The sequence below is a fragment of the Trachemys scripta genome, chromosome 7 (genome assembly GCF_013100865.1).
Source record: "Trachemys scripta elegans isolate TJP31775 chromosome 7, CAS_Tse_1.0, whole genome shotgun sequence".
NCBI classification, from domain to species: Eukaryota; Metazoa; Chordata; order Testudines; family Emydidae; genus Trachemys; species Trachemys scripta.
The window spans coordinates 51,103,043-51,130,925 of NC_048304.1; the positions used below are offsets into that span (position 1 = coordinate 51,103,043).

Here is a 27,883-nt window from a genome sequence, read left to right on the forward strand (position 1 = left end):
CTCCCCATAGCTGCCCGTGCAACACGGTTCTTGCCCCCTCACACTGCAATAGAAAATGCCCTTTTCCTTAATTGCAGTCCATTTGGTCATTTGTAGCTGATTTTTTTACACTCAGATTTATAAAACTGTTCCTTTCGCAGTGCCCCGGGGCCCATGTACTAAACACAGTGCGTGTTTCTGTAACAGAATGCACAGCAGACAGGAATAGCAGAACTCTAGAAAAGCTGGCAAAAACCAGTGAGCTTGTACCCTCCCTGAAGGTGACCAGGCCCAACTGAGGAACCCAAATTTCAGAAGTGGGAAAGGTAGGCGGCACCGCTGTTCAAGACAGCTGGGAGGTCACTAAGCAGCAAGGTAGTTATAGCTCTGGCATGTACTGGAATCACTTGCCTTGCATTCCTAGCAGCCCACCAAGCATCCTGATGAACACAATTGCTTTGGTTAAAGTGCTCTCTGCCTCGTCCCAGCTCCTTCCCTCAGCGGCTGGGTCACAGAAGATCACCATGTCCTGACGCTGAGTGGGGGCACTTGTAACACTACATGCTGATGCCATGTCACCATAGTCTTAGTGGATGCCGTTTGTCATTAATGTCAGTAAGAGCACAGGCAAGCCCATCCTCAGTAGACACAACACCGTGCTGTGACAGTATGGCATCATGTGGGGTGACATCAGCACACTCATCATGGGGCTGAATGGGGCCAGAGCCAGCAACACACATGGGGGGAGCACTGTCAGCCTCCCTTCCCGGGTGGATTTCAGCTAGCGGCCATCCAATCTCATCTCAGCACTCAGGAAGCTCGTCCGGGAACACAAAAGACAGAGTCCTTTGAACGGGCTTTGCTCCCGTCATGCACGGAGCTGTGTGGATCGTTGTCACCTTATCAGGGTTCAGAATCTCTGCAGATTCTCATGGAGAGTCACATTCCCCAGGCCACACTTTTATTTCTGCTCATGGCATCTTTTCAGGTCAAAATGATGACATTGTGCCAGCAAGGAGTTCTGCCTGCTCCTCCTATGGAAACCCACCCACTTCCAAAGTGCATTAAGCAAAATTGGATTAAGTCCACTTAAATGCTGAATAAGAGCATCCACACAGCAGTTTAATCCTGTTAATTAATCCATTTTGAATTCACACTTTTAGTTAATTCGGATTAACTGTCCTGAGTGTCCTTGTGTGGGCAAGCCCACACAGAACTGGAGTAGGTGAATGCTTTCCCCATCCCAGGTTCCAGTGCTGCCCTTCTGGATCCCCCAAATCCTATGCCATCCCTTCTCCCTGGGACCTACTCCTCAGCCACCCTCCATAAATCTCCACAGAAGACATTAGAGGTGGTTGGTATTCTCACTGGGCTTCTGCCTAGAAGACTTGGCCTTTGCCTTCGTTGTTCAACCAATGTAAGCTGTGGCTTTTTGGATTCCATCACTCTTAAAGGCTGAGATAAGATTTGAGGGTCAGAAGCTCAGGGGAGATCTCCTTCCAGAGGACCACATCTTGTATAGTTTTTCACCCAACCAGCCAGGTTATTTTGCAGTGAAAATAGATCACCTAAAATTCTCAAGTCAGCTCATAAGATGTTTCAGAGCCACAGAAAAGTGCCTTTTAGATGGTGTCTCTGCTCTCATCCTGGGCATTTGCACAGCTGTGTGTTGAGTGGCTTCCTTTCAATCCTAGGGAGGGTTTAACATACATCTCTGTATTGTAGTTTAACTGCCAAAGCCTTCCCCAGGGCCTTCTTATTGGACCCTAGAAAGGTTTGCCACCCCAACATCTCCCCCCAAGGCCTGTGGGCAGTTGTCTGTTGCAGAGCTTCACTAGTCCCACAGGAAAGGATGTTTTTCCTCCATCCCACAAGTTACAATTGTCCCCTTACGAGACATTTTTGACTTAATTCTTTGAAACCTCAGAACCAGTTTGGATTGTTTCTGTTCTGGTTCAGTTTAGGGAAAACAGTAAAGTTGGCTCTTATTTTTTCTCATTGCTGGTGTGGTCATTTCCATGTGCACAGTGATAGTGCAGCAGATACATACTTCGCACTACAGCTGACATACATGCTAATCAAAAGGCAGCAATGACCAACACCAGAGTTCCTCTGAGCCAATGGCTCCGCAGGCTCACCTGGTTAAGGTGTGCCAGTTTCACAGCTAACAGTGCACAAGGCATTGATGTGGCCAGCATCACGTATGACCACCTCTGACTGCCGCTGGGTGACGTGGATGTGGAGTTTTAGTGTGCGATCAAGTGAGACTCAGCTTCCCCAACCTTCAGGATTGTAGCTAAGTGCCTTGCCCACTCCACCACACAGCCATGAGCACTGGGCAGCTGTTCATTTCCCACTGAGGGAAGCAGGGGATGAGGAGTCAGGCCTCTTGGACTCTATTTCCAGTGCTCACTCTCACTCTGTGATATTGGGCAGGTCGTGGCCTGTCCCTGTATCTCAGTTTCCCCATTTCTCCACTGACTGCAGTGATAATATGGGGATATGCCGAGGCTTAAGAAATGAACGTTTAAGCACTTTGATAAACTCTGCTGAAAGACACTACGGCAGGACAGAGTTCTTACCTCACCATTATCCCGAGGGAGTTGCAGTGCTCCCAGTGTCTAGGATTAATGCCAGTTTCAATTGTTTTCTAGATCTCTGCTTTGCAGTCAAACACTCTGATGCGGAAGGTGAAGCGGACACTGCCCAGCCCCCCTCCGGAGGAAGCTCACCTGCCCCTGGCCAGCCAAGCCCACTCCCAGCTGTACTTGCCCAGCTTCATGCAGAAGGGGGTAGGAGAGCAGGCCACTCAGGTAACCAAAGCCAGCCTTCTCAGAGACATTGACCGTGACCTGAAGCTGGTGGAGCATGAGTCCACGAAGCTGCGGAAGAAGCAAGCAGAGCTGGATGAGGAAGAGAAGGAGATCGATGCCAAGCTGAAGTACTTGGAGCTGGGCATTACTCAGAGGAAGGAGTCTCTGCTGAAGGAGAGGGGAGGGCGGGATTACCCTTACCTGAGATGCCTAGGTGAGAACCGGGACTACATGTCTGATAGTGAGCTGAACAATTTACGCCTCTCCAGCTATGAGGGCAGCAGTCTGCTCAGCAGGCCCAGCACTGCCCCCACTAACCATTATGCTGACTTCGCCAGCACGCAGTACACATCAGCCTCCTCCTACGCCCCCTACCCATACCCAGCAGCCCCACCAGGCCCTGCCGCCTTCCAGCAAACACGGCTCCAGCCCCCCCATTACCCTGTGGTCAGCAGTGGCACATCTCAGAATGGCTTCCAGGCTGGTCAGCTCCCTGCCTTCCCGTCCCAAGGTACATATCAGACACACAGCTTCCCTCCCAGCACTGGTTACCAGCCCCAGCTGGGCTTGCAGAGCCATCAAGGCTTTCAGCCTCCTCATCACTACCAAGCTCAGACCACATATCCCAACCAGCCGCCCTCACAGCTGGCACAGAGTGTCCTCTTCCAAACACAGGCAGATGTGCACACCATGCATCAGAAGCCACGGCAGACATCACTAGCAGACTTGGAACAAAAGATCCCCACCAATTATGAAGTGATTGGAAATCCCACCGTGGTGATCTCCTCAGCAGCCCCAGACGTTACTTACAGCCCCACGACAGTGACCGGCAGCTATTCCCAGCACAAGACCCCAGAGGCCAGTCCAGCTGACCAGAGCAATGCCGTGCAAAGCCCCTCAGCCAGTTATTCTTCAGATTCTCTGTACGCAAACCTGGAGCAGAACATTCCCCGCAACTATGTGATGATCGAGGACATCAGTGAGCTGACCAAAGAGAGCACTGCAGCAGACAGCCACAAGGGGGAGATGCAGGTGCAGAGCAGCACTGGCCGCCAGATCAAAGAGAAGAGTGAGCTGGTGGAGACGGAAGGCTCCAGCAGAACTTGCTGCTACTCCAAAGCAGAGGAGGAGTCAGAGGAGGATATGTATGATCAGCATGGTGCTGACCATCGGGGGAAGAACAGCTACCACAGAGGCATGGAGAGCAATGGCAGGATGTCAGGCAGCTCCAGCGGCCCCTGCTCCTATTACCGGGACGATTATCGGCACTCCACACGCTCAGACAAGCATGGCTCTGGACTGGGGATGCAGAAGCATTCCTCCAAAAACCTGGCTCCTGCTGTCATCTCGTCCAAGCGCAGTAAACACAGGAAACAAGGCATGGAGCAAAAGATCTCCAAATTCTCCCCCATAGAAGAAGCCAAAGATGTGGAGTCGGACCTGGCCTCCTACACAGTGACTACGTCTATCAGCAGCAGCAATGTGGCATCCAGGGCAAAGAAGCTTCAGGACGAGATCACCTACGGCCTCAAGAAGAATGTGTATGAGCAGCAGAAATACTATGGCATGTCCAGCAGGGATATGACGGAAGAGGACGATCGAGCATACAGCACTGGAAGCAGATCTAGATCATCTGGTTATGGGACAGAAAAAACATCAAGCCGCGATGCCAGCAGCAGAAGCAAGTCCTATGAGAGAGAGTGCATGGAGAAGCCTCAGAAAGGAAGCTCCAAACCATCTTCCCTTAGTATGAGTCAGAGTCGTGGGCGGCCTTCGATTCGTACACAGACATCGGAAGAGGAAAGTCCCATCAGCCCTTTAGGAAAGTCTGTGGGTGTGTCCCGCTCCTCAGGTGGACCTCTCCCTCAGTCCTCTGGGGACAGCTGTTCCCAGTTCTGCTCCAGCCACTCGTTGCCTGATGTGCAAGAACATATCAAAGATGTGCCAAGGAACCACTCTTACAAGCATGAAGAAGGTTACATCATGGATGATTCACATTGTGTTGTTTCAGACAGTGAAGGTAACAGTTACCTGTGGTGACATACCCCAGAGCATGCTCCTACGGGTCATTTGCAAAGACAGTCTCACAGCCTGCGTTTGCGTACCATGTGCCTTTCTCCCTTGTTCCACTGCATGTTCTGGGTGTCTGGTGGTAGCATGTTAGTGTTCAGTGCCTGCTGCATGTAACGATGTGTTGTATTTGTTGGGGAGGGGTCTATGATGTGTCCCAGATGCACGTGATAAGCTGCTTGCATTCTTTTATCTCATTGCATGGCTTCCGTGTGGGGTATGCTCCCACCTCGGGACCGAGAGACTGACTGTGCTCTGTGTTTGGTTTCTGAAGCCTATCATTTGGGTCAGGAGGAGACAGACTGGTTTGATAAGCCCAGGGAAGCTCGCTCAGAGCGGGTAAGGCACTACACTGGCCACTTCTCCTCCCAGAAGAGACCTCCCATCAAACACACCTTTCATGATTACGATGAGCCTCCAGATGAAGACCTGTGGCAGCACGATGACTATTCTCAGGCACGTCACTCTTCTTCCAAAGACCACCGGCACCATGGAGAGCATGGAAGGCACTCAGCCTCTTCCCGCCACCCGAGTGATGAACAGGCCAGGAGGACATCCAAGCAGCATGCCCGAGACCAGGGCCGTCATGAAGCCCGCACACACATGCAGCCATCTGCCCAGAAGAAGGCTCAGCAGTCAGACATGAGAGCCCAGACAGCTTTCCCCTCCAGCTCAGCAGAGTACTCGCAGCAGTCCCAGCAGCCGTCCAGCTACCACCATACCTCAGAGTCCCAGAAATCCCAACGGCAAGTGGAGCAAGGGCCACTGCCCCAACAGCCGAAAGGAGAGCCCTTGCTGCACCATTCTCAGCAGCAGCCGCAAACAAGACAGCAGCAATCCGGGCAACAGCAGCCGCCATCCAGGCAGCAGCAGCCATCAGCCAGGCAGTCTCCACAACAACAAGCAGGCCCTTTGCAGCAACCTCCTCAGCCACAAAAGGAGCAGCAGCAGCAGCAAGCTAGGCTGCAGCAGCAGCCAGGGGCTCAAGGACAACCCTCTTCTCGGCCACCGCAACAACAACCCATCCAATCCCAGCATGTCGGGAAGCCCCAGTCAACCCTCCCTGCACAGCCAGGCAGTCACCAAGTAGGGCTAGTAAGTGCACATGCTCTTTGGCCATTGGTTCATCACTTACACAGCAGGTGCCTGGCTGATGGTTTGTCCTGCAGCACTGGGGATGGCACTCTGGGAGGATCTGGTTGCACAGGAAAGAGGCAGAGGCTGGGAGCCCCTGGTGCATCCCAAGGCACAGGCCGTGCACAGTCATGAGCTCCCCCAGTCCACAGCAGCACAGAGGAGTACATCGTGCAGTGAGGAGGGCCCCCGACTGCTAGGTAGCTGATGTGTTCTGTCGCACAGGAGACAACTAGGATGTGCCACAGCAGGAAAGGAGTTAAATTATGGAGATCTCAGGGAAGCGGCAGAGCTGAGGCTATGCCAAGATCAGCACTAAGAGCAGGAATAAAATCCCTCCATCTCACCCTTTATTGCCTGACTTCAGGCTCCAGTTGTCCAGTCAAACACACCCAGAGCTACCGCCTCCCCTCCCTCCACTTGGCCAGGACAAGCCAACTGCCTTACAGCACAGTGAGCCAATGGCACTGCTCAGGTCTGCCAGCTATTTCCATTCTCCAGCGCCGCCAGCTGAGCATGGAGGGCATAAGGGAGAGATGAGACTGGGGAAGATCGGAGGGCTGGCGGGAGCCAGGGAGGAGGGAGTGGGGAATGTGGGGGATCAGGAGAGAGAACAGATGGGCGGGGCCATATGAAGGAAGCAAGGATTTGGGGTAGGGGGTGGGGGAGGAGATGAGATTGGGGAGCTGGGCAGACAATCCATGTCCCCAGACTGGTGCATAGGCCTCCCCCCGACCAGCTACCTCCTGAGCCAGGCCCTGCACCTGCCCTCTGAGGAAGTGCAGAGGAGGGACCAGCTGACTGGGTGGCGTCAGCTGTGAATTGCGAGGGATGATAGAGGCTGGGCGATTGCCTTGGGGAGCCAGGCTGGCTTGCAAGGCAGGCCTTTGTGTGTGGGAGGTGACGTGCATGTGTGTGGCTGGGAGCTGGGGGGTGTCTGGCTGGGTTTCCCAGGAGGCAACATGCATGATCCTGGGTTGATATAGTCTTTGGCCTGGTGCGAGGGCTGGATTTTCTGCCGGCGCTTACTGATGTGCCCCATGCCCCTGGGACTGCTCTTCTGCCAGCCCCATGCCCTATTCACCTGCCCACCCACGCACAGAGAGACCAGGGGAATTCTGAAATATGCATTTCATGTTACAGCCAAAAGCGGATCAGGTGGATATGCCCAAACCCACCACAAAAGTGCCACCACCGCACAGGAGAGCGCCCCAAGCACAGCCACTGGGAACGACTGCAGCAGGTCAGTGAGCCAGATCGACACATTGGGCCCTGCCAGGCCACCTGCGTCCATGCTGGCTGGCAGTGCCCTTGGCACTGAAGGAGCAAGCAGGCATCAGCTGTTTCCACTAGGGCCATGGCTGCCTGATCTCTCCAAAGAGAAGATCCACTTTTATCCCTCCCTAGCACGCCACAGCATTCAGAGGCTGAGATCACTCAGGGCCTGGAAATAAATGCGTCCCGCCCTTGGCAGACTATGGAATGGGGCCAGATCCCCAGCCTAGCACTGGGCGGTCATGGTCCTCAGGGCAGGAGAGGGGTCAGCACTGACCCAGGGTGGGTTGGCATCCCCCAGTCAGGGAAGCAGATGTGCAGAAGGTGCCCAAAAGCAGCCTGCCCTAATCTGTACCAGTCATGCCACAGACTCCTGGCAGCTGAAAGCACCTGGGCTCTGGCCCCAGCTCTAATAAGTCACATAGGTGCTGCGCGTGCCGGGGAGGGGCTGTGGCTGGGTTCTCCTCCTTACTATGGCTCTATATATTCCCTGGCAGGTATTAAAGTGGGTCAGAAGCCAGCAGGGGCTCCCCCACCCACTGGGGCAGCAGCTGGACAGCCCGGGGTGGATGGAGAGAGTGTGTTCTCCAAAATCCTGCCAGGAGGAGCTGCAGAACAAGCAGGCAAACTGACAGAAGGTAAGGCTATGTCTACACTTGCAGAGTTTTTTTGCTGACAGTTTTGTCGGTGATAGAAAAGCACTAAAAGAAAAGCACTGGTTTGTGTTCACATTGTTTTCCACAGGTGTCAGAGTGTGTTTACATATTCAGCACTTGCATTGCAGATGAGAGGAGTGCACTGTGGTAGCTATCCCACTATGCACTGCTCTGGGATACAAAGCAAATCATTATTGTGGCAGGGGTGTGTGTGTGAGTGAGAGTGAGAGAGACAGTCGCTGGAAGCAACCAGTCCTAACGCGGGGGGGGGGGGAGGAGAAGGGGAGGAAGAGACCCCAACCCCTGCCCCCGCCTCCCTCCCTGACTCTGCACAACACATTCTGTCTGCCTGCCTCTGTTTGCATTGTGGGAGGCAGTAGGAGCATTCCATAATAATGATTTGTTTTGTGTTCCAGAGCAGTGACAGCACCAGCTGTCAGAACGGAGCTAAAGGGGAGGGGCGCCTACGTGCAGGCAGGACTGCTGAGTTTCAAAGATCAGCCACTCCCACTCTGCATTGTGGGACAGCTCTGGAGGGCAATTAGACCAGTAAAAGTAATCAAGAGTCTTCACTGGCACATCAGCACAAAAGAATCAGTGCAAAAAAAACTCGTTGGGGTGGTTTTATTTTTGTGCTGAAACTGCTGAGTTTCAGTGCAAAATCTGGATTTCCAGTGAAGACGCTAGCGTATTTTTTGTGCAAAAATTACAATAGGACCTCAGAGGATCCCTCCTCCAGTTCAGTGTTACTTTCCCTGTCTTTCAACTGTTGCTGATGCCATGAGCAGAGAGAAAGGAAGAAGTATTTTGAGGTGTCCATTCCCCTTTCTTATAGCTCTCTTTTTTTTTTTTTTCTTTTTGAAAACCACCTCCAGCTGAGGTTCAGGCGACAAAGTTTGTTTGGGCAGGAATCTCAAGCTGTTCCTTTGTCAAAATGTAAATTTTTACCCACATCCTCTTTCCTGCTAAAGAATGGCCACTTAGCCAGGTGATGGTCCATTTGATTCTGTTGACATCTGGCTGAGGCATCAGTTTGCCATTTGTCTCTGAGGAACTGGTTTGTGGCGGTTTTTCCAGACTTGGAATGTCTCAAAAACATCATACAGTAGAATCTCATAACTTACATACAATGTTGTGACACACACTTTTCCAAGACAATAATGATCAAAGTATGAGTTTTCAAAGGATACCTCACAAGGCGTACTTTTTACAAAACTTATCAGAGTCTTTAAAAAGGGTGAACATAGGGGGACAGACTGTCACAAGAGTCGCTGCTGGCTCTCACTGTGCTGAGTGTCTGGCGGCCGGGAGTAAATTAGGTGGGAAGGACAAGATCAGGAAAATGGGGCAGGATTGAACTTGACTCGAGTGAAGGGGGTGGAAGAGACCAGAGCCACAGGGGAATCTACTTAGTGAGAATCTGATCGAAGGATCTGCTGGGGGATTGCTAATGAAGTCCCTGCTCATGCTGAGAAATAGGTAGGTGGCACTTTGGGGACTTGTGCCCAATCTGACTGCATTCTCCCTTCAGAGCCCCCCACCAGCCAGTGGGACAGCAGGCCTGCTGCCCTGCCAGACAGACCAGGCCAGAACTCAGCAATGGATACCCAGCTCCTCCTGCTGCATTTGTGCCAGGAAGGCTGCGCTGACCGCTGATGCCTGAGTCCAGCAGAAGGTCCTCAGCTGGGATTGTGCCTCCCTAAGCCCCTTTAAAGAGCGGGGCTTAGGCCTGTCAAGGCTAATTCCCCACTCTGGCACTTTGAGTGGGGAAGTGGGGCCCGCAAGGATTCTAAAAATTAATACTGGCCACTCCAGGCTTGTATTAAACTCCCAAGGTTACAGCTTTTCTCTGACCTTGGATTGGTAGATGCTGCCAAGTGCAGAATCCCTTTGAGAGCCCAGGAAGGTGCACCTGGGAATTCCTTCCTGTGAGGTACCCTCAAGACCTTTCACACACACACACACACACACACACACACACACACACACACAGAGAAAGAAGGGGGGGGAAAAAGGGAAATCAGCTATTGGCACCAGCTAATTAAACAATGTGCACAAACCTCTTCAGACAAAAATGCAATTCTGTTCTTAAAAAAGGTAAAATTTATTAATAAAAAAAGAAAGAAAATATATCTGGGAACTCAGGCTATTGCTAGAGTTTAAAAGAGCAACTACGAGAATTAAGCACCAAGAATAGCTTTCTTGAGGTCCAGCTTAAAGGTTACAAGCAAAACAAAAGCACCTGGGATTAGCACAGAGAAATCCACAAGCCCTAACAAAATAAAAGGGATAAACCTAATGACGTCTTTCTAGATATTTCCTGATCTACTTACATATCTGGGGTTTTAAATGATTAGTTTCTAGGTATGATACTGATGATTTTTCATATCTGGCCCAAGCTTCTTATAGCATAGCTATGCCCTGTCCGCCTCTCCCTGGAAGAACAGACAGACAAAAAGGGAGTCTTTTTTCAATTTTAGAAAGTTCTAGCCTCCCTATAGGCTCTTTTGGCCAGGTACCTTCCTTTTACCTATGCATAGCAGTGAGACTTTAACCCTTTACAGGAAGAGCAGAGCAATTAGAGAACAGTTACTAAGAGGGGTTTTGTAGCTACTGGATGACTGGATGTCCATAAAAGAGAGCTACCCCACCACTTCATTTATCACCCTCCCCGCCCCCCATTTATCACGCTACCCCAAATCACAGACGGTGTTGGACAGCCTGGTTCAGGTCAGGTCCACAGGGCTGGGATTTCTTCCTGGAGGCTTAGGAAAACAGACTTAAGATACATGCACCTCTAATTTTACTACTAATTACATGAAGAACTAAACAGTATTTTCCGCATTTTAAGGACTACAGTGACAGAATACAAGGACATTTTTACTCAGCTGATTCTGGGAAACCTTCCCCGGAGAGTGCATCAACCACTTTGTTAGAGGCTCCTGAAATGTGTTGTATTTCAAAATCAAAGTCTTGAAGAGCTAAACTCCACTGAAGGTTTTTTGTTCATCTCCTTGACTGTGTGAGGCCACTTCAGTGCAGCACGGTCAGTCTGCAGGTGGAAACGCCATCCCCAAATGTATGGGCGTAGCTTCTCCAGAGCATACACAATGGCGTAACATTCTTTTTCTGAGACTGATGAGTGGCTTTCCCTCTCAGAAAGTTTATTGCTGAGAAACATGACAGGATGGAATTGTTGATCTGGTCCTTCCTGCATTAAAACAGCTCCTACACCATGCTCGGACACATCTGTGGTTACAACAAAAGGTTGGTCAAAGTCTGGGGCCCTTAGTCCAGGGTCAGACGTAAGGGCTGCTTAAGCTGGTTAAAGGCTTTCTGACACTTCTCAGTCCACTGAACTGCATTTGGCTGTTTTTTCCTGGTTAGGTTGGTCAGTGGGGTGGCAGTTTGGCTGTAGTGTGGTACAAGTCATCTGTAATACCTGGCCAAGCCCAAGAAGGATTGGACCTGCTTCTTTGACTGAGGGACAGGCCAATTTTGGATAGCATTTACCTTAGCCTGTAGGGGATTGATAGTTCCTTGACCCACCTGGTGTCCAAGGCAGAGAGTTAGACTAGATGACCTCCTGAGGTCCCTTCCAACCCTGATATTCTATGATTCTATGTTACCTGCTGCCTGTTTCCGCTCAGCCAAGGACATTTATTCCTCAGGTGCTCAGTGGACTTACAATGATAGCACTTTTTGGGCTCCTCTGCTTGTACAGGAGACTTGGGACAAGTAAGAGGGCTATGGGAAGACGAATGCCCAGCCTCCTTTTTCCCCGGGGGTAAAACGGTGATTCTGCTTTCCACCAACCCTGTATCCTTCTTCCATTGGTTTATGTTTAATTGCAGCTTGTGACTGCTCGTAAGAGTCTGCAAATCCAGCTAATTCCCCCCACTGCATTCACCTTTTTGTCCCACAAATACTGTTTTACATCATCACTCCACATATTCAGGAACTGTTCCTGAGTAACTAAATCACACATTTCTTCCAGGCTTGTAATGCCTTTTCCCCTCACCCACTTGTCCAACAAATCTCTCATTTCATTTACAGAAGCCACATTAGTCAATCCAGATCCCCTCTTAAGACTCCTGAATTTAACCTTGTAGGTTTCAGGTGAAGTCTGAAACTGTTTTAAAACCAGTTCCTTACATTTATCATAGTTTGAAGCATCAATAGGCATCTTATTGAATATGTCCAGAGCTCTCAGTCAATTTTGCAACAAAATAGTCATTTTTTGATCTCCAGGAATCGCATGGAGAGTGCACAGTCTCTCAAAGGTGATGAAATATTCAGCAGTATCACTGGATTCATCATACTGTGGACATAACCGCTCCCATTTGTGGATTTTTGGGGAAGTGGAGCCAGCTGCTGAAGCGTTTTGTCTCTTTCACTCCATTACAGCCAGTTCATGCTTCTGGGTCTCAATCTGGGCCTGTATTTCTCGGTCTTTTAATTCCAGGGCTAGCTGCCTCTCTCTTTCCTTCTCCTCCTGAGCACCTTGCTGGGCTTCAAGCTCTTTGTCTTAACTCCATGGCTCTTTTGTGAGCAGCTTCCTCCCTGGCTGCTTCTGCTTCTTTGAGCCTCATTTGAAACTCGTGGTGTGATGGGTTTGATCACAAAGACCCCCTTGGGACTGTCACCTGGTGTTCTGTAACTAACTCTAAGCCTGTTTTCCCTGCCTGCTTGGGACTCCAGAACCCTGTCTTGAGCCAGATACACTAATCTGCTGTGACACAGGCCCTGAGTCTGACCCACACCCCCAAACCTGCAGACTTAACTGAAAACAGCTTAGCAAGTGCTCCTGTCTCTAGCACCCAGACACCCAGCTCCCAATGGGATCCAAACCCCAAATAAATCCGTTTTACTCTTACTCAAATTGTCCGCCCTCTATTACACTGATAGCTGTTTGCTCCCCCAGATATTAATTGCTTATTCTCGGTTAATTAATAAGCAAAAGTGATTTTATTAAGGATAAAAAGTAGGATTTAAGTGGTTCCAAGTAATAACAGACAGAACAAAGTAAGTTACCAAGCAAAACACGCAAGGCTAACTTAATGCACTAAGGATCTAGTTACAAATACTAACTTCTCATACTAGATGTTATCTCAGGTACAATACTTTTAAGACCAACATTGTAGTTTATGGTCTAGGTCCAGCAATCACTCACATCTCCGTAGTTACAGTTCTTTGTTCCAGTTTCTTTCAGGCATCTCTTTGGAGTGGAGAGGCCATCTCTTGAGCCAGCTGAAGACAAAAATGAAGAGGCTTCCATGGCCTTTTATATTCTCTCTTGTGGACAGAAACCCCTTTGTTCTTCTGTGCAAAAATCACAGCAACAAAATGGAGTTTGTAGCCAACTGGGCAAGTCACATGCCCCTGCAAAAAGCTGAAGCTTTCATGTCGATGCCATTGTTCACATGTTAGTTTGAACGTTCCCAGGAAAGCTCAGATGTGGATTTGCGTCTCCCAAATTCCATTGTTAGTCAATTACTCCCAATTACTTGAATAGCCCCTTCACAATATATTGGCCAAACCTCCCTTATGTGTTTCATAGAATCATAGGGTTGGAAGGGACCTCAGGAGGTCATCTAGTCCACCCCCCTGCTCAAAGCAGGACGTAATCCCCAACTAAATCATCCCAGCCAGAGCTTTGTTAAGCCTGACCTGTCCAGATCTGATGCCCACACATTACAAATTGAGAAACTCATGGTGATCGGGCGAGGTCCTGGATGACTGGAAAAAGGCTAATGTCGTTTCCTACAGCAAACACTTCAAATACAAGCATAGAGCCAATGCTCATAACTTCAGATATACAAATCACACATGCATACAAATAGGATGAATATATTCAGTAGATCATAACCTTTGCAAAGATATGTTACATGGCATATCTAGCACAAAGCATAATCCAATTAGGTTATATTTATACTTGTAAGCATATTTCCATAAACATATGGAGTGCAACATCACAGTCAGTATGTCCAGCTTTCCTCTGGGTGTGTTCTTAGGGAAAGGACCCAGAATATCCACAGCTACGTGCTGAAATGGAACCTCAATTATGGGGAGCGGCTGGAGAGGGGCCTTGACCTGGTCTTGGGGCTTTCCCACCCTCTGGCATACCTCACAAGACTGGACATAGGTAGAAACATCTTTGCCCATTCCCTCCCAGTGGAATGACTTTTCCAAATGGTCTTTGGTCCTATTCGCCCCAGCATGGCCACTAGGGTGATCGTGGGCTAAGCTCAAGAGCTTTTCCCTATACTTAGTTGGAACTACCAACTGTCTCTGAGGAAGCCAGTCCTCCTTGTGCCCACCAGAAAGGGTTTCCTTTTACAAGAATCCTCTTTCTACAACAAACCTGGACCTATTAGAAGAGCTGGCGGGTCGTTCCGTGCTGCTGTCCAAGGTCCCTTGAGTCTCTCATCCGCTTCCTGCTCTGCCTGGAATTGCTCCCTTGATGCTGGAGACATTAGTTCTTCCCGTGATTGTTCATGTCCACTCCAAGCAGGTGTGTGCGCGCCGCGTGCACACCAGCTGGAAGATTTTACTATAGCAGCGTCCGTAGGGTTGGCTTTGGTGCCCCCTGGAGTAGCACCTTCATGGCGCTGTATATAGGGGCCAGCCGACCCTCCACCCCTTCAGTTCCTTCTTACTGCCGGTGACGGCTAGCTGGAACTTCGCTTGCTCTTCAGCAATCATGGCAGTGTTCCGTCTTAGTTGTAAATAGTTAGTTAGTTGTTTGGGGGGGGGGGTTCCCCCCCCAACGTTTTCATCGCCCCACTGAGGCATGTCCGGGTCCCCAGGGTTCAAACTCTGCAGGGATTGCGGGAAATTCATGTTTAAGAGTGACCCACACTCTTCGTGCTTAAGGTGCCTCGGGGAGAGCCACCAAAGAGACAGGTGCAGTATCTGCAGGGCATTTCGCCTCAGGACTCTCAAAGATAGAGAGCAGAGACTTAAAGTCCTCCTAATGGAAGTAGCCCTGCGGCCACAATTGGACCCTGGGCCTGCCAATCCGGCACCCAGCACTTCATCCTCGGTGCGCAGTGCCCCGGCACCGGCGTTAAGTCATGAGGCCAAAGCCTCCAAACCCCGGCACCGAAGAGAGCTGGCGCACAAGAAATCGGCCTCGGTGAGGCATCGCTCACCATCGCCAGTGCCAGTTAAAAAGAAGAGGCCAGTGAGAGAACATTCCCCCCCACCAGGACCCTAAGGGGCCGGCGCCATCCACGAGTGCTGCGGACAGGCTGCGCCGCAGACCCATTCTGCAATCCCGTTGACTCCCGCCCCGGAGAGGGTACGGTTGAGTCCGGACAGGCCTAGATCCCCAGACATTATAGAGGAAGTGCGCCTCCCATCGACGCCAGAGGCGTTTGAGGCTGCCTCAGACCTCTTGAGCCTCCTGGTGCCGGTGTTGCCGCACCAGTAGAGAGAACCTCCGGATTCCACTTGACCCCAGTTACAATCTCGGGGCAAACCAGCAATGCTATCACCACGCTTCCCCAGCAGCACCAGCACAGAGGGAACTTTCTCCGGTCCGGCGGCACTGGTCCCCGGCGACAGTGGGTACTGCCCCTCCTATGTTCTCGTACTCTGAGACCTCTGACTCGGAGGCGGACTTGTACCGCTCCAATAGATCGAGGAGCAGACGATCGTCCTTGCGTGTGAGTGCCCAGCCTTACCTGCCGCAGTGGCAGCAACAGTGGCAACCCCCCGCCCCCCAGTGGCCGTTCTGGACGCCATGGGCTTACCACAAGTCAGTGGGTCAGGCGTATGGACCCCACTCACGGGCCGCATCGGTCTCCTCGACGTCGGTGGCCCTGCTGCTGATGTCCCCACCACTAGCACCGCCGTCTGACAGGAGTGTGGCACAATGGGACATGGCACTGCCTAGTCAGGCACTGGCAGGGACCATGCTCCCAACACCTCAGGCACCACCCAGCACGCCTCGTCACTTGGTGTCAACCCCGGTACCGGCCATGGTGCCACATCCTGAACCCACACCGGCCGCGCAGCCTGAGTACCGTGTGCCGCAGGCCCTGGTAGAGGTAGAGGGTATAGAAGAAGGCCCTCTTCAGGGGATCTCCTCCTCTTTGTCGCTGGATGAGGCAGTGGCGGGAACGTCAGCGGCACCGGCTCTAGAGGACAATAGGATCCTCCAACAGCTTACTCGAGTAGCCCAGAGCCTCTCAATCCAAATGGAGGAGATCGAGTTGGATACTGATCCAGTGGTGGACATCCTGACCCCGTCGGGCCCATCCAGGGTGGCCCTGCCTCTCATAAAGACCATTGCGGACACAACCTGCACTTTGTGGCAGACACCAGCCTCATTGGCCCCCAGGGCTGAAAGGCGATATTTTGTTCCATCCAAGGGCTATGAACATCTTTATACACACCCTCCCCCGAACTCCCTAGTAGTAGATGCAGCCAACCAGAGGGAACGCCAAAGGTTCCAGGGAGCTACGCCAAAAAAATAGAGAGGCCAAGAGGTTGGACCTGTTCGGGCGAAAGGTGTATTTGACAGGGGGTCTGGCTATGCGCAACTGCAATCAGCAGGCCATAGTGAGCCGGTATGGACACAACACGGGTTTGGCTTTGTCTAGGTTCGTGGAACTCCTTCCCCAGGAATCGCGAACCGAGTTTTCAGCCCTGGTCGAGGAGGGAAAATTGATTACCCGAGCTTCCCTCCAGGCAGCCTTGGACGTGGCCGATTCAGCCTTGCGCACGCTGGCAACTGGTCTGGTCATGAGGCAGGGAGCCTGGCTTCAAGTTTCAGGCCTCCCACATGAGGTCCAACAGACAATCCAAGACCTCCCCTTCGAAGGGCCCATGCTCTTCTCAGAGAAGACGGATAAGAGGCTACATAGCCTAAAAGGATTCACAGGCTACCCTTCGCTCACTAGGCCTACACACCCCAGTCACTCAGCGTAGGCAGTTCAGGCCGCCACAGGCCCCACAGCCGTACCAGCCTCAAAATCGCGCAGACGCATTGCGCAGAAGGGCAAGGACAGGCAGAAGGAGGCAACAACAGCAGCCCTCCGGCCAGTCATCTGCCCAACCAAGGCCTCCACAGGGGCCTAGACCACCATTTTGATGGCCCGGTCGAGGACGACCTACCAGTCAGAACTCTGGATCCTACCTTACCTTTTCATCACGTCTGTCCCCCTTCTATCGTGCGTGGGCCGGATCACATCAGACAGTTGGGTGCTTTGCACGGTAGAGAGGGGATATTCTATCCAGTTCTCCTCCCTCCTGCCCCACCAGCCCCCCTCCCTGTCCCTCTTCAGGGACCCCTCTCACGAGCAACTTCTAATTCACAAAGTGCATAGCAGTAGTGTCAGCCTTCCTGCGCAAGCAGGGTATTCAGGTGTTTCTCTACCTGGCCGATTGGCTCATCAAGGGCCGTGCCAAGGCACAGGTGGAGGCTCAGGTGGTCTTCATCAGGCAGACCTTCCTCAAGCTCAGCCTCTCACTGAACGAGGCCAAGTCCACACTTTCTCCAACCCAAAGAATCGAATTTATAGGGGCGGTTCTGGACTCGACACACACCAGAGCATACCTCTCAGAGGCCAGGTTCCAGACTATATCCAACATTATTCTCAGCCTCCAACGTTACCCGACCACCACAGCAAGAAATTGCCTCAAGTTGCTAGGGCACATGGCGGCATGTACCTATGTGGTGAGCCACGCCAGACTCAGACTATGTCCGCTCCAGTCCTGGTTGGCAGGGGTGTATCGGCCGGTCAGGGAATCCCTAGAATCAGTGGTGACACTACCTCAGCCAGTGTTGGACTCCCTCCAATGGTGGCTCGACCCACAGGAGGTCTGCACGGGAGTGCCTTTCCTCAGCCCCGAGCCCTCCCTATCCCTGGTAACTGACGCATCGGATGTGGGATGGGGTGCACATCTGGGCAACCTCAGGACCCAAGGCCTGGTCATGGGAAGACCTTTCGTTACATATCAATGTCAGGGAATTATGATCAGTGCACCTCGCATACGTAGCCTTCAAATCCCAGCTGGCGGGCAGGTGCGTTTCTGTCCTCATGGACAACACTCCAATGTTGTTCTATATCAACAAACAGGGTGGTGCTCGCTCCTCTCCCCTGTGCCGGGAAGCCCTCGCATTATGGGACTTTTGCGTCCAGAATGTAATTCACCTGACAGCATCCTACCTCCCGGGGACGCAGAACGGGCTTGCGGACGCCCTCAGCCACTTGTTCCAAGGTCATGAGTGGTCTATCCGCTGGGATATAGTACTCTCAATTTTCCGGCTCTGGGGTCATCCCCAGATGGACCTGTTTGCCTCCAGAGAGAACAGGAAGTGTCGCCAATTCTGCTCCCTCATGGGACGCAATCCGGGTCTCTAACGGATGCCTTCCTCCTTTCTTGGGCAGACAGGCTATTTTACACCTCCGCCCCCCCGCCCCGATTCCTATGGTTCAGAGTAATCCTCAAGGCCCGCAGAGATCATGCTCGTGTCATCCTGATAGTGCCAGCGTGGCTGTGCCAGCACTGGGACACGTTGCTCCTGCATATGTCTACACGGGTACCCCTCAGGTTGCCCCTACTCCCGGACTTAATCACACAGGATTGGGGTCACCTGCGCCACCCGAACCTGGAGTCGCTCCACCTCACAGCCTGGATGCTCCATGGCTAAATCCCATGGAGATGCAATGCTCGCACCAGGTCAGGCAAGTCCTTCTCGGTAGCAGGAAGCCCTCAACAAGGACCACATACTTGGCCAAGTGGAAGCGCTTCTCCCTCTGGGCCACACAACTGGGTCAGTCTCCCTTGCTCACCCCAGTCCCTCTCATATTGGACTATTTGCTACATCTGAGACACCTGGGACTCTCCCTGTCTTCGGTTTGAGTACACCTTGCTGCAATCTCGGCATTCCACCCTGGAGCGGGAGGTACCTCAGAGTTTGCAGACCCACTCATTGGTCGCTTCCTCAAGGGTTTGTCCCGCACATTCGTCAACCTGTCCCTGCTTGGGACCTCAATTTGGTCCTGTCCGTCCTCACAGGGCCCCCCTTCGAGCTGCTGGTGTCATGCTCGCTGTTAGATCTTTCATATAAGGTCACATTCTTAGTGGCTATCACATCAGCCCGGAGGGTGTCGGAACTCAGAGCACTGACATCTGAACCTCCATACACCGTCTTCCACAAAGACCAGGTCCAATTCAGGCCGCACCCAGCGTTCCTTCCTAAGGTGGTTTCCCCATTTCACATGGATCAAGACATTTTTCTCCCGGTGTTCTATCCGAAACTGCACTCCTCGGCTAAGGAGCATAGGCTGCATTCCCTAGACGTTCACAGGGCCCTCGCGTTCTACATTGAAAGGACAAGACGCTTCAGGAAATCAACCCAACTTTTTGTTGCCGTGGCCGACAGGATGAAGGGGCTCCCGGTCTCTTCACAGCGGATCTCCTCTTGGATCTAAACCTGCATCTGGGAATGCTACAGTTGGGCTAACATTCCAGCCCCGCCTATCACAGCCCACTCCACAAGAGCACAGGCCTCTTCTGCTGCGTTCCTGGCCCAGGTCCTGATGCAGGAAATTTGTAGAGCGGCCACGTGGTCCTCAATCCACACTTTTATGGCACACTATGCCATCACGCACTAGGCCAGAGATGATGCAGCCTTTGGCTGCGCAGTACTCCAGTCTGCAGTGACCTCCGACCCCACCGCCTAGGTTCAGGCTTGTGAGTCACCTGCTTGGAATGGACATGAACAATCACTCGAAGAAAAAAACGGTTACTCGCCTTTTTGTAACTGTTGTTCATGTCCATTCCAATACCCACCCTCCTGCCCCTCTGTCGGAGTGTCAGCAAGAAGGAACTGCGGGGGTGGAGGGTCGGCTGGCCCCTATATACAGCGCCATGAAGGCGCCACTCCAGGGGGTGCCGAAGCCGACCCTACGGATGCTGCTATAGTAAAATCTTCTGGCTGGTGTGCACACAGCGCACACACACCTGCTTGGAATGGACATGAACAACACATCTCGAAGAACAACAGTTACAAAAAGGTGAATAACCGTTTTTCCCTCGCTGGGTTGTGGATTGGGCTTGGTGCTACTGGAAGCAATGCCTGTGATGGAGACACCCCCATCGACTGAGCCGCTTTCCACTGGTGCACTAGGTTGTATTTCAGGCTCCAGTTGAGCTTCTTGCGCTGGTTTAGCAGCTGCTGCAGGTGCAAGCTCTATGGCACCCTTTGGTGTTGGCTCCCCCGACTCTGGTGTGGTTGCAAGCACAGGCTCTGGCGCTGACAGCTCCACCAGTTCTGATCCTTGAGCTGGGTCTCAGGAACTGGATCTACAACCACTGTCAGACTCTGGTCTGGGGTCTGGTTTCACCACCTTTGGAGGCTCAGGAATGGAGTTAGGTGTGGAGGCCAGTTTAACCTGGCTGTGGGTGACCATCCCCACCCTTTTTGTTAGCCTCAGTTGGTTGGCTAAGTCTTCTCCCAGCAGCATGGGAATGGGATAATCATCATAGTCCATATTCCTGACCAGCCCTTGTACTGGACAGGCAACTTGGCTGTAGGCGAGTTAAAAGAGTTGGCCTTAAAGGGTTGCACTGTCACTTGGGCCTCTGGGTGATGAATTTGGGGGTCCACCAGGGACTGGTGGATAGCTGACACCTGTGCTCTAGTGTCACGCAGTAATCTTTCTCCCGCCCACACTCACACTTCCCACCCACCCCCCCCGGTCAAGGCTAATACCCCCCCCTTCATTTATCACAAGGCCACACCCCTCTCCTCAGCATTTCCTATTAGCTAGCTGAGGCGGCTCGCCATTCAATAGGATTTGCATAAGGAAGGAGTCCTTTGTTTCCTAATTTAAACCTCTCCCCCTCCCCCCCAGTTTCTCGTGGAAAAGTACAAAACTCAAGATGGGTTCCAGTATCAGGTGACATGGTTACATGCCTCTGTAGGGCCCTTGTACCCATTCTTCACAGGCTGACCCACACATTCACAGGAAGACTAAGCTCTTTTACAGTCCATTGTCCTTGTTGTTGGGCCATCCACCCTGTCTGGCTTTTCCATTGTTGTACCTGAAGTGTTAGCAGTTGGCATCATCCAAAGTAGCATAGTTGAAATACAGATACATAGTCAATATTCCTAACTTCAAATACAGAAATTATACAAGCATCCAAATTGGATAATCACATTCAGTAAATCATAACCTTTCCAATAATCTCACATGAGCCACCTTGCATAAAGCATCTCAGTTTTATCATATTATAAGCATATTTTCATAAAGAATGTGGAATGACATGTTACACCCTCCCCCTTCTCTGGGCTCCCCTCTTGGGCACATCACCCTTTGCTCCTTAGAGTGGGATCCGTCTCTGGTTCAGCTGTGACCTGCAGGTAGCGAACAACCTAGGTCAGTGGTTCCCAAACTTGTTCCACCGCTTGTGTGGGGAAAGCCCCTGGTGGGCCTGCCCGGTTTGTTTACCTGCCACGTCCGCAGGTTCGGCTGATCGCAGCTCCCAGTGGTCGCATTTCGCTGCTCCAGGCCAATAGGAGCTGCTGGAAGTGGTGCAGGCCGAGGGACGTACTGGCCGCCGCTTCCAGCGGTTCCCCTTGGCCTGGAGCAGCAAACCACGGCCACTGGGAGCCGCGATTGGCCGAACCTGCGGATGCGGCAGGTAAACAAACCAGGCGAGCTCGCCAGGGGCTTTCCCCGCACAAGCGGTGGAACAAGTTTGGGAACCACTGACCTAGACAGTTCTCTCCCTGGCAGGCACCACACCCCCATCCCTTCCTGAGGTGGTGTTGCCTCCAGCTGAAATGCAGGAGCCAACCTCAGCCAACCTCCCAGCTGCAAGCATGTGGCTTCCCCCTGCTGCAGACGAATCAAGGAGGCTCTCTCCCATTCTCTCAGCAGTTCCTGAGACCTTACCCTTTCCTTTGGGGGTCCCAGCATAACACTCCCTCCTGCTTCAGGCAAATACTTTAACCTGAGCTACGTGGAAAAATCATAACCAAGAAGCAGGTCAAGTAGGAGGTGTTCCATTATCCCCACAGTCAAAACATTTCCAAATATTCCTACACCACATGGATTTTAGCTAGTGGTACAAGGAATCTGCTTTCACCGACCCTCACAAGCTCTGCCATTTCACCAGGTAATATACTAGCCTTTGGGACCACACTCTGCTTAACCAGAGAGATCTGGGTCCATGTATCCTTCTGCCCCAAGTACTCCCTTCCATTAGTTCTGATAACCTTAACATGCTCCATATCTGGTTCTGCAGAGGCTAGTCTCACAATATGATAGTTTAACCAGGCACAGACTCACCCCTGCGGCGCCTCCTGCTGGTCGTCTCAGGAATTAGCTCACCAGTTGTCAGAGCGCCCTCTTCAGGCCAGGTGTCCGCCTGTCGTTGGCCCCCGTGTCCCTCCCGGACCCCGGTGCCCTTGGCTTGGTTGTTGCCCCCCTGGCAGTACCCCACTCTCTCTCTTGGTCTCCCCACCCAGGGGAACCCCCACCCCCTATCCCACATTGCCTCAGTTGTGGCTACTGCCAGTCACCATCTAGCCCCTGCACCCCGGGGCAGACTGCAGCCAATCATCACAGGCAACAAGGGGTTCGGATTGGCTGCCTTTACCCACCCTCAGGCTGCCCCTCTGCAACCCCAATACCTATGTGGGCCTAGGACCAGGCCCTGCAGCCTGGGGAGTTGCTGGCCTAGGGCTTCCCTGCCCCCAAGGGCTTTCCCTAACCCTGCCTCACTCTAGGTTCCGGTGAGTTCCCCAGCAGACAGACAGACCGGCCTCTCTCTCTCCATTCAGAGCGAGACTCCTCAGCTTCTGGCTGCCCTGGCCTTCTTATAAGGCCGAATTGCTCTGTTTGGGGCGTGGCCCCAGCTGCAGCCACTTCGCCAATCAGCTGGGGTTTTGCTCCTCTCCCCAGCCTCAGCCCTCTACAGGGCTTTTCCAACCCCTTCAGGGCTGGAGCGGGTGTTCACCCCGCTACAGATAGGTTTCAATCCCCTGGGGGGTTCTGTATTGAGGACAGCAGAATTAACATGAGCTATTGGTTGCCTGCTTCCTCCTAGCACAGGGCATTTATGCCTCATATTGGTGGAATTACACCAATAGCACCTTTTGGGATCTTCTTTTTACAGGAGATTTGGGGTGAGGGTTAGAGGAATGATTTTGGGGAGGTGAGTACTCAGCCTCCCAGCCACCCTCTTTCTTGATAAGGATAAAACAGGATCCTCCCTTCCCACCATGTTTAAACCCCTCTTTTGGTGGTTTGCTTTCAATAGATGCCTGGGTCTGTTCAAAGGCATCAGCTAGAGATACCATCTCATCTACAGATTTTTACATTTTTGTCCCATAGGCACGGAAATGCTCTTGAGCAATAAGATCAAACATTCCTTCAAAGCTTGTAATATCTTTGCCCCTCACCCATTTTCCCCATCATAACTTTCATTTTGTTCACATTTTCCCCATGACTCATACCAATATCCATCCCTCTTGAGATTCCTAAATTTAACTCTAAACATTTCAGGGGTAATGTGAAACCTTTGCAAAACATCCTCAATGAGCATTTCATTGAATACACAGAGCTTTACCAGTTAATTTTGCAATCAGGGTTGGAATTCTCATGTCATCAGGGATTTCATGCACTGCACACAGCCTTTCAAAGGTAGTCAAATATTCAGCAATATCATCTGCCTCATTGTATGCAGGACATAAATGGTCCCAATTGTGGATTTTTGGAGTGATGGGAATCACTGGCATCGGTGGATTCTGTTTTTGCTTCTCTAGCAGGTCCAGTTGGTGTTTTCGCTCTCTTTCTCTTTCCTTTATCTCCAGTTCTTTCAGTTCCAATATTTTATGGTGCTCTCTCTCTCAAAGCTCCAACTTTACAATAACTTCACTGCTTTCACTCATTTTCCTGCTTTTCTGTCCCTACTTCCCTTTCCCAAAATAAGCGAACAGAAAATAACAAACCGGTAGCCTCCTCCTGACTGTCCTTAGCCACTACACTTAAAGCCTCACTTAAAATCATTACACCAGTGTATGAAGTGCAAATCTTGCTCAGTACTACAATCTCTGTATTTCACCCTACTCGCTGCACCACTGATGGGATCCCTGGGGTGCAGCCTGGGACTGTGGAACTGCTGTGCACCTTAACTCTCCAGCCTGGGCTGTCTCTCAAAATGCTTTGCTAGTAACAAGCAACAAGCCCCTCCAGACATGATCACTCAGCACAAACACATGTGGAGCCCCACACCCAGCTAGATTGCATGAATACTTCCAGAGGCACTCATGAATCACACAGAGAAAGGCACCCCTCCAAATCCCCCCCAATTCCTAGCCTTGTACCTCAGGATATACTGTCTTGCTCTGCTCAAGACGAGCAGTGCAAGTTTATTAATTGGTTCACCACTTCATCAATGGAAAGTGGATATACATCAGCCTTTATAAACCTGAGCAAACATTCTTACCAAACACTTCAGCCAAACTCACTGGTAAAGATAAAGAGTTAAACAAAATATATTGACTATAAAAGATAGATTTTAGGTGATTATAAGTGATAGGCAAAAAGTCAGAGTTAGTTACCAAAATAAAATAAAATATAAGCACACAGTCTAAACTTTCAACCCTATTAGACTGGGCAACTTCTAGATTAAGCAGTTTCTCTCACCCCACTGGATATTGCAGTCTTTAATATACAGGTTTGTCCCTTAAACCTGGGCCAGTCTCCTCAGTTGGAGTCTTCAGTCTTTTGAGTGTCCTTGTTGCTTGAAGCATAGGTGGGGGAAGGAGAAAGGCCAAGCATGGGGCCCCTGTGTTCTGTTTTATACCCTTAATCCCATGTGCTTGGAGAACACAAGTCCAGGCATGTCTGGTGGTCCATTGCTGAGTCACAAGATGAAGCAATATCCTGGTGTATCTCCTGTGAGTGAGTCATTGAATTGTAACTCCTCTGCTGGAGGATGACTGGTGATGTCTGTTCAGCACCCACCCAGGTGTTGATTACCTCTTCCCCTGTCATTTTCCAGAGACAATTAGTATCTGGGTGCTTCCCAAACCCACAGCATAAAACACATTCTCATATATTCATATGCATTAATGATGTACATATTTAGATGGGACAGTGGGTTTCAGCAGATCATAACCTTTCCCATGATACCTCACATGGCATACTTTATATGCAATATCATAATTCTATATAAATGAGGAATATGGGGGTTACAGGGTGCTCCCCTAAGGTATAGAATGTCACACCTATCCAGCAGGGATGGCCTGCATTCTTTTTCCTAGACGAATGCCTTTGCATTGTGCTGTATTAAGACATGTTCAGATGGGCTTAGTCTGCTGTAAGGCATTTGACTCAGTCCCACACAACATCCTAAATAAAAAATATAAGCACTATCCACAGTCCTTGCAAGGTGGAGGCACTGCAGCAGGTTAACAGGTCCTGGCTGGTCCTGTGGCTGCTTGGGCCAGAGTATAAAAGGAAGGGGAAGGACATGCCTTCTCCTTATGGGGCTGGCTGAAGCCTCTGCACATTCTCCCCAGTCTTTTCAGTTGATTTACTTTGTGAGTGCTTGGGTAAAAAGCAAGTCCAGGCCAGGGCTGTAAAAACACTGATCCCTGTAGGGCTAGTTCCATTGCCTGCCTGGGGAACCCAGCTTGGTATCTTGATAGCTTTTTTGACAAGATTACAAGTTTGGTTGTTAAAGGTCACAGAGCTGATGTAAGGTTCTTAGACGCCTGCAAGGCCTTTGACTTGGGACTGCATGACACTGAGTAAAAAACTAGAATGATATAAAATTAACATGGCAAATGATGAATGGATTAAATGCTGGCTGGCAGATAGGGCTCAAAATGGAACTGAGAATGGGGAATCATCATCGAGTGGGTGTGTTTCCAGTGGGTCCCACAGGGATCAGTTCTTGGCCCTATGCTATTTAACATGCTTATTAATGACCTGGAAGAAAATGTGTAAACATCACCGATAAAATTTGCAGATGATCCAAAAATTGGGGGAGTGATAAATAATGAAGAGAACAGATCATTGATAGAGTGATAAGGATCACTTGGTAAATGGGAAGCAAGCAAATAATATGCATTTTAATATGGCTAAATGTAGATGTACACATCTAGGAACACAGAATGCAGGCAATACTTACACAGTGGGGGTTCTATCCTGGAAAGCAGGGACTCTGTAAAAGATTTGGGGCGATGGTGGATACTCAGTTGAATATGAGCTGCCTGTGTGACCGGTGGCCAAAAGGGCTAATGCAATCCTGGGATGCATAAAGAGACGAATCTCAAGTGGTAGAGAGATTATTTTACCTCTCGATTTGGCACTGGTGTGAACGCTCTAGAATAGTGTGTCCAGTTCTCAAGAAGGATGTTGATAAATTGGAGAGGGTTCTGAGAAGAGCCATGAGAACAGTCTCACCTCAGTCCCTGGAAAAATCATGGATCAGGTCCTCAAAGAATCCATTTTGAAGCACTTGGAGGAGAGGAAGGTGATCAGGAACAGTCAACATGGATTCACCAAGGGCAAGTCATGCCTGACCAACCTGATTGCCTTCTATGATGAGATAACTGGCTCTGTGAATATGGGGAAAGCGATGGACGTGATATATCTTGACTTTAGCAAAGCCTTCGATACAGTCTCCCACAGTATTCTTGCCAGCAAGTTAAAAAAGTATGGATTGAATGAATGGACTATACGGTGGTGTGGCGGGGTTACAACTCACCGGTGTAGCACCGCCTGCTGGTCGTCTCAGGAATTAGCTCTTCCAGCCTCTGGAGCGCTCTCTGCAGGCCGGTGTCTTACCTGCTGCTGGCCCCCATGTCCCTCCCGGACTTTGGTGCCCTTCTGTGTCAGGGTTCTGCCTCCTAGCAGCAACCCACAATCTGGGTCTCCCCATCAGGGCCGGATTAACCTTTTGTGGGCCCGGCGCCAAACATATTTGGAGCATGAAGTGGGTATGTCAGTCCCCAGACTGAGGGGCGGGCCAGCCAGGGGCATGGAGCATGGCAGGGGCAGCCCCGCTCCACCCAGCCCAGTGCGAGGGCACTATTTACAAACCAGCAGTTGCCAGACGCACAGTGGCCCGCCCAGCCCTGTGCTGCCAGCGTGTCCCTTTCCCTCGGGGGTGGGCCCAAGCCGTGCCACACATCCCTTTGCCCAACACAAACCCCCCCCCCCCCCCCCGACTCCCTATGACCAGAGCCCTCCCGGACCTGCTATGCCCAGCATCCCCCCCCACCCTCCCTCACAAATGCCCAGTGCCCTGCACAACACCACCCCTTCCCAGCATCCCCCACAGCATCTCCACTCCCTAGTGCCCCAACACACACAGATCTTCCTTGCCCCCTCACAGCCCAGCACCCCCCATAGACCCCTTCCCCCATGTCCTTTCCCCCCGGCTGCACTCACTGGCCCTGCTGGGAGGTGACTGTATCTGCCAGGCTGAGCCGGCAGCGCAGCCAGGGCTGGTCCCGGGGCAGGGAATCGCTCCGGCCCTTCAGGAGTGGTGCGATCAGCCAGGCCAGCCTCCCTCAGGACCCACTTGCCTGGAGGGGCCCAGCCAAGCCCCACACACTGTCCCCCGCCGCCAATACCGACTGAGACTGGCCAGGCTTCTGCACCAGTTCCAGGCGGCTCAGCTCCAGGGAGACAGGGGTGGGGCCCCGCAGGTGGTAGGAAGCAGAGATTACCCAGAGCCAGAGGTGCACTGGGGTGGGGCCAGGGGGCTGAGAGGAGCAGGGAGGAGGGCAGGGGGGTGAGGCCAGGGGGCAGAGAGGAGCAGGGGGTGGGGCCAGGGGGCAGAGAGCAGCGAGTGGTGGGCAGGGGAGCCAGCAGGGTCTCAGGGCGCAGTGCAAGCGGAGCAGGCCAGGGCCCCTTCTGAGCATGGGCTTGGCGCTAGGGCACCACTGTAAACCCGGGACTGCTCCCCACCCAG

The 27,883-nt window shown here is 51.6% G+C and overlaps 1 protein-coding gene across 1 annotated transcript in view; it reads left to right on the plus strand.

The window, feature by feature from the left end:
* BSN (bassoon presynaptic cytomatrix protein) overlaps positions 1 to 27,883 on the plus strand; it is a 450,473-nt gene that overhangs the window by 402,134 nt on the left and 20,456 nt on the right. Inside the window, 4 exon segments of the mRNA XM_034775746.1 lie at positions 2,634 to 4,812; positions 5,137 to 5,957; positions 7,140 to 7,239; positions 7,769 to 7,909. Of these exon segments, the coding sequence (XP_034631637.1) occupies positions 2,634 to 4,812; positions 5,137 to 5,957; positions 7,140 to 7,239; positions 7,769 to 7,909 (3,241 nt within the window).